The sequence below is a fragment of the Lissotriton helveticus genome, chromosome 5_1 (assembly GCF_964261635.1).
Source record: "Lissotriton helveticus chromosome 5_1, aLisHel1.1, whole genome shotgun sequence".
Classification (NCBI taxonomy): domain Eukaryota; kingdom Metazoa; phylum Chordata; class Amphibia; order Caudata; family Salamandridae; genus Lissotriton; species Lissotriton helveticus.
The window spans coordinates 1,106,806,220-1,106,818,317 of NC_136065.1; the positions used below are offsets into that span (position 1 = coordinate 1,106,806,220).

Genomic DNA, 12,098 nt, shown 5'->3' on the forward strand with positions numbered 1-12,098 from the left:
TCTTTACCGAGCAAAGGCACCAAAAGGATGCATTCAGCGAGGGATCTTCCCTGGATGTAAATTTGAAATTCCCCTTACTCTTAGCTTTCCCGCCAAAAGTCAACAGCTTCTCCTGGACCTCATTTGATGGCTATTTGGCCTTGTGGAGCCCTTCTCATCCACAGTCTAATGTCTTGCCCCGCTGAGGATATTTTGCTTCAATTTCAGAGACTAAAGTCCTGATTGCGAGTTTGGCAATGTGGGAGCAAGCGGCTACACCATCGGCCTGCTCCCATAGTGCCAAACTCATTCACCCACCAGATTAGGAGTTTTCTCCTGGTCTGGCGGGCAGTACTATTCCTGTCCCACGCAGGGAGCCTTAAGAAGGCAGTGCAATGGGAACACCAAAACAAGTACCTGCATGGCATGGACTGTTAAGTCCATGCCATCATGAACTGGGGGTGAATGCATACAGGGGGCACACCATGTGCCCCCCCTGCTTGCATCCCCATGGCCCTGAGGCCCCCTTAGTTTCCTAACCACAACACTTTTCATGACAGGCTCCCTGTCATGAAAAATGTGGAGGTCAATAATATGCTTGGCGGTGCTGTAGTGGCACTGCCAGCATATTGTGGCCTCAGACTACTGTGCCACCACTGAGGGATCACAGATCCCCAGTGGTTGTGGCTGTCCAATGGCGGTCCGACCACCAAAGTCATAATATGGCGGTCAGACTGCCAATGTGGTGGTAGCCACACCGCCTCATAATCAGGCCGTAAGTATGAAGGTAAAACTGCCAACTGAAACAAACATGGTTTTTTGTATCCAATCTGGGTCCATCACAGGTGCCCTTAAATTGCTAGGTCTCAGTCAAGCGCACCCACATTACTGGGGTTGGCGCTTGACACTTCTTGGTGCTATTTTCCTGTAAAACTTTAAGAATTCATATCTCTACTTTTCATTATCTGATGTTTGCCATGTTGGTGTTGTTTTGTTCATTAAATTATTCTCTGTTTTTATAAATTAGAGTGGTATTTTTATTGTGTGGTGCTTATTTTACTTTTTAACTGTTTTGGTTTCTTCTAAATGTAACTCAGCAAACAAAAAAGAATATTAAAAAAAACCTCTCTACACTGTGCAAATCAATATGCCAGAAATCACACGAAATACCTTATTCATAAATGTGTATGGACTAAGACAGAAAGACACTTCCACTCCAATAAAAAGTCTAAAGTCTCTACCTCCTAATTCCAAAACATTGGGCACTGAATTATGGAATGAGACCCCAACACTAAAATTTTTTAAAGTGTTATGAAAAGACTTCCTATGGACAGACTATCCTGATCCCTAGTGTATTCCTAAACAGCTAAAATGATATGTAAACAGTCTCTTCCCATATTGGTATAGCATCTTTTAACATCATTCTCTACCGCTTACCCTCAGTTCCGTGTGCCTTGAAAATAGTATCCAGGTATTTGTAGCACATTATAAATAAATACAAATAGAATAATCTATGACACATTTTATCTTATTTAAGTTTACCAACACATTCTTCATAAGGAAAAGTTGCTTTTCTTTTCATTTTGATGGTAGTATTTCAATTCTTTATCAGAATCATATCAATAAACTAGGCTTTGGTAAATGCTATTATTTCTATCAAATATGTGCATAAGATCAAGATGTGATTCAAGAGCACCACATTATAAAACACACATCTTCTGAACAAAATAATGTTAAAATCCCATTAAGGGATTGAAGACCTTTCTTTGGATTGTGCCTCCATATAATGAAAGGATATGCAATGACTTTAAAACAATTATAATAGTTTTATGGATACATTGTCTGCAAAACCATCACACGGATGCAAACAGTAAAATCTGCCACATATTTGAGAAAACAGTGCATGTATGTTTTGTACTATATGACACACAATAATGTAATCTGGGGCACAGAGCCATAACAATAGTTTTATTAGAAAACACACATTTTCCATTGGAATACTCTGGTATATCAGAGGTTTTTGCAGTGTTAGGTCAACAAATTCAGGGGAGACTCCCATTCTACAAGCACGTATTCAAAGTTCAAAAAACGTCCTGCAGCAAAAAGAAAACAATGTAGAGATAGCAGCATTTGACACCAGTTTGTGGTTTTAGTCACACTAGCTACCTTTTCATTACCAAATGGAGTAGACTTTCGTCACAATCTATTAGATTACTGATGTAGCTAGAATAGGGGCCTGTTGGACCTGGCATCCTTGTTGTGGTTTCCCCAGTCTTTTTGCCTCTACTTCCTGTATTTTTGATGTTATGCTGGACTTTTTTTTGTGACTTCTGTACTCTAGGCACTTCACCATTGCAGATCAGTGCTAAAGTGCAAGTGCTCTCAGTGTAAATTATGATTCCGCATGGTTATCCATGTTTGGCATATTTGATTTACTAGTAAGTCCCTAGTAAAATACACAACGTGTGCCCAGGTCCTGTAAATCAAGTACTACTAGTGGGCCTGCTCACTGATTGTGCCACCCACATGAGTAACCCCTGTAAACTTGTCTTGGCCTACCATTGCAGTGCCTGTGAGTGCAGATAAACTCCCATGTCGACCAGGCTAGTGCACCCGCTTGCCAGGCCATAACCTTCCCTTTTACTACATTACTACATGTAAGACACCCCTAAGGTAAGCCCAACGTACCCCCACAGTCAGGGTGTAATGTATGTGAAAGATGACATGTGCTGATGTGTTTTACATGTCCAGATAGTAGAATACTTTCCAATTTTGTTTTTCATCATTGCTTGGACTAGCTCTCCCATAGGCTGTATTGGAGCTGCCTTGTAACCTTTTACAAGCATAACTTTCAATTGGTAACAGCAAGAAAATTGGAGTTTGGTCTCTCTGAGCTCAGAATTTGTAAAGCACATAACATAGTAAAGATAACAAAATGGGGGTTGGGAGCACAGTGCCTCACAATCCCAGTTCAGTTCACCCCTTTGCATCCTGGTAAATGCAGTACACAGTTCAAACTTTCTTCAAAATTAGCTGGAGTTTTTTCCCAAAGTTGGTGCAGACATTGCAGTATATCTCTAGACACGTGTTTCTGGGTTGAGCCCTTTATCAGTAGAGAGCAGCAGTTTTAGAGAGCAAAGAAAAAATCATCTGGGGTTGCTGAAAATGCTGCCAAGTTCCCCTCAGGTCACAGTACCACTCACAGGCACACAGGTGCATCTCCGAAGCTTGTCAGCTTGCTGGCTCAAGGGAGCCTTTTAAACAGAATGGGGGTTGGGAGCACACTGCCTCACAGTCCCAGTACAGTTCACCCCTTTGCATCCTGGTAAATGTAGTACACAGTTCAAACTTACTTCAAAATTAGCTGGACTTTTTCACTAAAGTTGTTTCAGACATTGCTCTATATCTCTAGACACGTGTTTCTGGGTTGAGCCCTTCATCAGTAATATAGTAAAGATGGTTGTAAATTGTTTGTTAGTAAATGCCAATTTTAGAAAGGCATTTTCTTGTTTATCCATCCTGTGTCTTTGCCTACCTATGGAATCAAAGTCTGGCTTAGACTGACATGGGCTTCTTTGTGCCTTCACTTTAGACATATTTACAACAAGGGGTGGTGAGGGACAGAGTCTCTGAATTAAGCAGAATACTCTCACCCAGTCAAGAGATCTGGGCTAGATCCAACACCGTTTTTTAGCTCATTGCACCATCCCAGTTTCAGAACCTGGCTGTATGCAAATTAGTCTGTCCCTGGCCCAGTGCATCATGGGAACAGGGCAGACCAGACTACAAAAGCCAATTCTTACACTGGGAAGGAAACAAGCTTCCGGGGACCGGTTTCTGGTATTACAGCCGTCTTCGGCCCGGCTTGCTTGAATCCTGATGGTGGAATGAGCAAGGGACTCATGTCTGAGTATACCCTTCCACGCTTAGGGTGGACAAAAATATTTACAACAAGGGGTGGTGAGGGACAGAGTCTCTGAATTAAGCAGAATACTCTCACCCAGTCAAGAGATCTGGGCTAGATCCAACACCGTTTTTTAGCTCATTGCACCATCCCAGTTTCAGAACCTGGCTGTATGCAAATGAGTCTGTCCCTGGCCCAGTGCATCATGGGAACAGGGCAGACCAGACTACAAAAGCCAATTCTTACACTGGGAAGGAAACAAGCTTCCGGGGACCGGTTTCTGGCATTACAGCCGTCTTCGGCCCGGCTTGCTTGAATCTTTAGACAGTCACACAAAGAGAACTGAGGTGTACCCTGCATATCCTGATGGACATCACCAGACTGATGGAGCTTCTTGAGCTAGAGTTTTGGAGGAGTTGTCACTATCATCTGAATAGGTCTGTGCCTGGCCTCTCACAATGCTGTCTCCACCCCCGTGGAGTGTGGCTAGAGGCAAGAGCAGGCAGGACAAGAACTTGTGCACTACAAAGACAATCCTTTGAAAAATGCATACTTCAAAGGCCAAAAGGAGTATAAGTGATGGACCTAAAACCCCCAACTTTTAGAACAATGTCACAAGCTAATTGGAGCAGACAATTAAACATATTTTGCGGTTGAATATCCAAACCTTGTGTTTGCCAGAGATGTTCATGTCAACCACTGTAGTCTTCTATCTCCCTCCCTATGAGTGCAGTCTGAGAAAAACCTTTAAAAATTGCTGTTAACCAGATTAGATTGTCAGAAATAAACAATATTTTTAGATCAGTTGAAATAAAACCCATACAGTCAACGGTATTCTTAAATTGAGAAGTGTGTATCAGCAATTAATTTGAAGACCTCCCTGACCGAGAACATCAATCTTTGTGCCAGACTAAGAGGAAACAGTGTAGCAAGGGAACGCCAGAAATTTAGTAAGAGAATGTAACCATCCCAGAAGAGGACCTACCACCAAGGCGATAATATCAGTATTATGATGGCGGTATGATCTTAAACACTAGAGAAATAAATATTCTTAGAAATGAAGCAGAACTATGGTCCTCCAAGTCCCTTCTCTAAATAAATGAAAAAACAGCTGGCTATTAAATTAAAAGGGCAGAAAGTTGGAGAGAAATAGATACACACACTCTCCCTCCGCCCACCAATATTCTTTACCATGTTGCTAAGCTGGTGAATATGGCCAGCTCTTGAGATTTTATTAAAATGAAATAACAAACGTTCATTTTAATAGTTTGGAAAACCTACATGAACCAATGAAGGTACTCTCTTTGGGGAGTTTCCTCCACTACTTGACAGAAACTACTTCAGGAATCTAGTGCTTCTTGGAACTAGAGCAGCCTATTTCACAAGTCTGAGTTAGCCAGCAATGGCAGCAAATAGGTGTGTAAATATGAGGGGTCCAGTTAAACCCAGAGAAACCTGGGGTGGGAGATAACAAAATGGGTTCTCTGGGATGAACTGGCAAACACTCCAACATGCCATATTGTTGTATTCTAACAGCAAGGTGCATTAAAAACCCAAAAGAGGATGTAAATGTAAATGTAAATGTGGGAATTTGTAAAGCGCACAGCTACCTCCACCGGAGGTGTCCCGGCGCTGTCCGTATACCGCTTAGGAACCCTTCCTGGCTTTCCTGGGAAATGTCCACTCCTGGGCACCCCCCAGGTCAGCCAGGCATCCCAGCGCTTTTGGGGCCGTTGTGGAGACTAAGCAAGCTATTGCCCAGAGTTGCAGCGTGGGACCCATGACCAGAACAGGCACTGAGGCGAGAATATCCAGTCAGGGGAATTAATGAGCCGGAGACCCGCCGAGGCGGGAATCGAACCCTGGTCCCTGGCCAGAGCTCTGCATCAAGGTCTGCCTGCTCTAACCATTGAGCCACACTTCTATGTCTATCAGAAATCTTGGACCACTCATTTCTTTGTAGCAAAAAGTCATAAAGTTCTGTCTGCCAACATTGTAAGTGTTAGCCTTACAGTAGTCAAAAACGAAATTGGCAGTATTTCACTATCAGGACATACCACACGCATCAGGGCATGTCCTACCTTTCACATACACTGCACCTTGCCCACAGGGGTACCTTGGGCCTACCTTAAGGGTGACTCACATGCCAGAAAATGGAAGGTTAGGGCCTGGCAAGTGGGTGCACTTGCCAGGTCGACATGGCAGTACTAGACTGCACACAGGCACCGCAATGGCAGGCCTGAGACCTTGTTGCAATGTTGCTTGTGTAAGTGGCACAATCAGTGCTGCAAGCCTACTAGCAGCATTTGCTTTACAGGCCCTGGGCACACACAGTGCACTGTACTGGGGACTTAACAGTAAACAAAATAAACCAATCATGGAAACATCAATTCATAACTACAATTGACAAAGGGAGCAATGCACTTTGGCACTGAACAGCAGTGGCAAAGTGCTCAAAGCATCTAGACCAGCAAAACGAAGTCCAACACGCAGCAAAAACACAGGAATGCAAAGGCAAATATACAGGGGAAAACGAAGCCAATGATGGCAGGTCTAACAGTAACCAGGTAAGAAATAGCCAAGAACATCTAAAAGAAAATTCAAAACATAAAGTTTGCTTCATCCAAACTCCATTTGAGTTCCCATTCGAAAGTGTCACATAGGACAGTTGTACCCTATTTTTCAATAGAGACTTTCATGAGGGTTCTAATAGGAATGCCAAAGTCCACACAAAAACACAAAAAACGTAATTAAAGAAAGAAAATAGGAATAACGTAAATCCCCAAAGTGATACTGGTGTCTGAATAAATACCAGATAATTAGGTAGCAAAGTGAAGTAGATCCATTGGAAAAAGTTTGTCGTTGAGGATTGGTTCACGTGACATGAAATAAAGCACTACTTAGATGGCATGTCCTTAGCATGTAGATGGTTAACAGCACTGAGAGGGGGTAGTTTGTCCTAACTTTTATGTTATCTGCATTAAAGGCTACCACCGTTTTAAAGCTAAAATGAATGTTGATATAATTTCACAGTATACCTGTCAGAGGTGCTCTGAGACAACAGTAAAATTCAATTGGAAAGGTCCAGGGGCCACATTATGATTTGCTAAGGAGGCTCAGCTCAGCTCAGAGTCGAGTAATCTGCTTTGGTTTTTTTTATTTCTGAGGCACTAATTATTCTACACACCCGTCTTAATTTCTCAGAGAAAATGCAAGAGCTAGTCAGAAACAAATATATGCAACCTCTGCTCATCGTTTCCGAAGTCTGTCTAAAATCCATGCATTAACCTGGAAACGTTTTTAATTATATGTATGAACTTTAGACAACTCAAGCGCAAAAAAACACCTGGTATTTTTTTTCTTGCAATACTTTCTTGCTTTGGCAATCACTGTCTCGAAACTTCTGAGAGAATGTCTACTACGTGGAGCATTGAAACATTCTTAAGGATAGAATGGTGTTCGGGGCAAAATCTGATGTGCGACTAATGATACAATTCTTCTATTTAAATGTCAGCCTTGCTGCAAGCTCTTGTCTTTAATATATTTTAGCTACAGTACCGAACAGGTACAATCAGAAGGTTATATATTTCATATCAAAGTAATTTCACCGCACAAGCTGCGAGCATGATTCGAAACACATCCCTGCCTTCAAATAAATCAAGTCACATTCATCCTTCTTCTGTGCAGGAATCCCAGCACTGAGATCCTGACCTTACCATGTCTAGAATCATGTTTTTTTAATCCATAACGCGGAGTCTGTGATGTATTGGCGCAGGGAAACAGAAAATTATGCAATGTACTGAAGAGTTCATTCCCCTCCCTCTCCAGCGGCGCCATCAGTCACAGTAATTGTTCTAAGTCCCGTCCGAGAGGTACTGCACCGATCAGCAGTCATTATTCTTCTTTCTTTCTTAACAGGACATGCACATCATCAACACGGATGAAAACCAGGTGTTTGCAGCTGTCCAGGAGTGGAATCAGAACGAGACATACAACCTGTACATCTCAGACCCCCGCGGGGTCTTCTTCACGCTGGCTTTGGAGAACGTGAAAAGCAGCAGAGGACTGGAGGGCAACATCATCATTGACCTTTATGAGGTATTCAGGCAACGTCATTCTGCAGCTAGGGAACCCGAAACGAGGAAAGCACCTGTCACTCGGGATGAGCCTCTGTCCTTCTTGAAATATCAGGATCTTCTGTGTAGTTAATTCCCTCAAGACCCAAAGAAACTCTATTTCTGAGGAAGAAAGCCCTGGCCTGTCATATGAAAATTTTCAGGCGTTTTCTACTTTATTAAGACCGTGATATTTTGGTTTACCATGTTTCCAAGCACTCCTAAATGTGCAAGGTGATGTAACTGACACATAGGGTTATAAAGGTTGCTACACGTGCAGTAAGTGGTGTAGCAGGCATTCAACGCTATTTCATTTCACCGCTCATGATGTGTTTTTACATAATGGGCCTGGCAGCCACATCTGTAGTGCTGAGTCCTATTGTATCATTGTTTATCCAAGCAGTTTTCTGTTGAATAGAAACAGATATCCTTGCAAATAAGCATCCATTCCAGTGGTGTGGCAGGTTTGTAGTTCTGTAGAATGTACTGCGCACTACAGTGAAAACTATAAGGAATTCACGTGACACTTATCTTATGTGAAAATTAATAAAATATTTAAACTTGAAGTTGGGCACCCACAGCTGGGTTAGGTAAACAAGCAGAGTTAAGGAAGATGTCCTTCTCATTGAGCCTGTCGGTTTCCCCCTCCAACTCTGCTTAAGACAGATCGAAATGCTGGCAATGTGCATTCTTAGAGATGTGTCTGTGGCCACAGAATAAAAAATAGACCTTGCCAAAGCCCACTTTGTACTGCCATGGGTCTAATTATGCATATCCACATTTCACATAAAACCATTAAACACAGCATTAGCCAATGCCATAAAAGATCTGCCATTATCCCCTTTACTTGTAAACCTCATAACATGGACGTCCTTCCACAAATGAAAACAGCAAACTGGTACCATGGTGGCCTTGGCACATAGTACATCATCATACAGCAACACTTTCTCCATAAAATGAAGGAAAAAGCAGCTGCTCTTCAAATGCATGCAAAGAAGAATATCATCTCCTTTGAACTATACCAGGGTACTCCAAAGTCGGTCCTGGAGGGACAGATCCATGCTAGCTTTTTCAAATAACTACATTTATCGAAAAGGGGATATGCTAAAAATCTGGCATGGATCCGGCCTTTGGGGGCCGAATTTGGAGAACCCTAATCTAGACAACTAATCAGACATCAGAGCCCTTTTCATCACAGAAAAAGCAGAACCAAATAAAAGATTAAAAGCTACTCCTGCTGGACAAGCCCTTCTCTGTTCTATTATTTATATATATATAAGGGATACTTTAGCAACCCTGAGTTTATGTTCTTGGTTTACTGAACCCATCAGTATTTCCTCAATTGATAAGACGAATTCCTGGAGGAATTTGTAGACACGAGAATGATAAGTGAACTAGCAGAACCATCAGTCTTGAACTATTACATATCTGTATCCACATGTGAACCCCCTATGTATTTATCTTTAGATCTTACCCAATGGGAGTTATCACTTATCTTTCGCTTCAGGGTGGGGTCAATTTACTGGTCCCTGTTTTTAAAAGCTCCGTAGACCTAGAGGGAAACATAGTATATACTTGCACCTGCAACAATAAATCTGCACAATCACTTTTGCACGTTATCTTCTTTTGCAATTTGCACAGTCACCACACAAGCACTTTCTGAAACCCTTGTTACGCAAGATAGGATTTCAACGGTGTATAGTAGCATTGCTCCACTTACAGTTCTTAAGTTTGCCTGAAATTTGATACCATGTCTGTGTCTTCTTGAAAGCAGCCACTCAGTCTAGGAAAACTATGATAGAATAATTGCAGTCTGGTCTTTGCATGTTTTTATACTTGTTGTATTTCCCTAACTTTATGCATGTTGTGGATTTTTTTAGGTAGACTCTCATATACACTTGCTCTCCGAGAAGAGAGTGACTTTCTATGTCATCTCCTTTCTCCCCTTGTTTATTAGCTCACGTTTAGGTAGTCATGACTCTTACTGAGCTTGCCTTTCAGAGATGGACCTATGCTGCGGCGCCTCGTCTAACTCTTGCGCTAGTAGCAGTACATAGGGGACCATATTTGAGGCTTTCATTGTCCTTTTCTTTTCTAGCTTTGGCTGATTATTCTATGAGTGTATCGACCGCTCAAATTTAGCATTTTTGATCCCTTATAAATTTGGTTATTTGTTGAAATGTGGAGATTCAACAGGGACACACAACCTGAACTGCGAAGCCAGGTCCTCCCTGAACCAGATCACAAGAAAGGATGCATGCACCAATGGCTAAGGCAAGTGTAATTTTCAGAATTGTAATTTAAAATCCAACTTCACCATAAGTTAGGATGTTAAGTCAGGATTCCAGAGACACCAAACATGAGCCGGTTAACTCTTGTCACATGGAAATTGCACTTATAAAATGTAATAAGGGAACTCCAGTGCTATCCTATGAAAGAGATTGCCCTTGCAATAATGAAAAACAAATGTAAGAGTTTTTTCACTACCAGGACATGTAAAACTTAAAATGACATGTCCTACTTTTGAAATACATTGCACACTGCCCTCTGAGCGGTCCAGGGCATACTCTAGTTGTGATTTATATGTAATAAAAAGAAGGGTTTGGGCCTGGCAAGAGGTTTAATTTGCTAGGTCAACAAGGCAGTTTAACCCCTTGGCCGTGGCGGTAATTCCGCCGTGGTGCTAGGGGGGAGGGGGGCCACGCGGCGCCACCATGCTTGTGACTGAATGGTTCCGTCACAGCCCCGCCCGCTCAATAGAACGCGCCGCGCAGGCACAAAATCAGCACTGCGCAGGCACGGCGGCAGGGCCGTGACTGAACCATTCCGTCACCAGCACAGCCCCACCGTGGCTCGTGACGGAATGGTTCTGTCACGAGCACGCAAGGGGTTAAAACTGTGCACACAGGCTCTGTAATGGCAGGCCTGAGACGTGTTCCAAAGTGCTACTTAAGCATGTGGCACAATCAGTGCTGCAGGTACACTAGAAGAATTACATTTTCTGGCTTTGGGCACAGGTAGTGCCTTTCACTTGGGACTTATAATAAATTAAATATAGAATTTGTTATAAGCCAATGTTATCATGGTTTAAGCAGAGAAAACAAGCACTTTAGCAGTGGTAAATTATGCTGAGCACAAAGGTCAGCAAAACACGAGGTCTGAAGGCATAGAGGTAGGGGAAGCTACACCAATGATGCCACGTCTAACAGGGCGTCGCAGTGAATTGTACAAAAAGAAGTGATGGATGGATGTTTAAAGTAATATTATCCACTGGCACTTACTCTGGGTCGCATCCCAGTCCTTTGTTAATTTCCGCACCATGCCACCGTAGTTTGCATTGAGCAATATGCAAATCAGTCTTGCCCCTGCTCCAATAGAACAGTTCAGCCTAAACTGCTGAACCAGCTCCAACGTGAACTTGAATATAAGCAACCCAAGTCTGGTTTCACCCTGATTGGGGATAATGATGGGTAAAAAAAAGATGGGTTAGAATGCTACCCTTCTCCATTGACAGTGGTTAGACTTATTGCAAGCATTCCGTCCATGACATTTTGTGTGTTTTACATAAGGAATGGTCTATTAAATCTTAATACAATGAGAGGGAGCCATAAGACATGCATCACTCTCACACAGTTTATCCCTATAGGGCACGGAATATGCCTCCCTATCCTTTCATTATCAAGTGTGGATGTATCAGAACTCATCAACCCCTTGAGTGCTATGAAAACCTTCTCAGAATGTAGTATACTGTATTGGGTTCACTGATTGGATGAAAAAGGAAATAACCATCTGTACTCATTTTCCAGTCTTAGCCAATAATTTCTGTCTTCTTCATTACCATTCATTAAAGTGTAACGGGTGACAAGTTGCTTTTGGTTGGTATTAATTATAGAAGATTCTAAAGATATCTCCTCTAGAGTTTTTAGTACATCACAGTGTGTTTATAAATCATATGTTGATCCCAAGGCTAATGAGGAACACACTCGCTCATCCCAAGTCTCTGAAAGTCAAAAGCCTAATGTCTACATTTCTGCCTCAATAGCAATGTCCATATGGACCTAGCTCAATAGTCATCATCTAACCTTGTTATTGAGAACTAC

At 42.3% G+C, this 12,098-nt stretch overlaps 1 protein-coding gene across 1 annotated transcript in view; it reads left to right on the plus strand.

Annotated features, from left to right (window-relative positions):
* LOC144753513 (VPS10 domain-containing receptor SorCS3-like) overlaps positions 1-12,098 on the plus strand; it is a 2,605,581-nt gene that overhangs the window by 1,877,838 nt on the left and 715,645 nt on the right. The window contains exon 9 of the mRNA XM_078641177.1: positions 7,802-7,981. Coding sequence (XP_078497303.1) covers positions 7,802-7,981 — 180 coding nt within the window. The remainder of the gene's footprint in view (positions 1-7,801; positions 7,982-12,098) is intronic.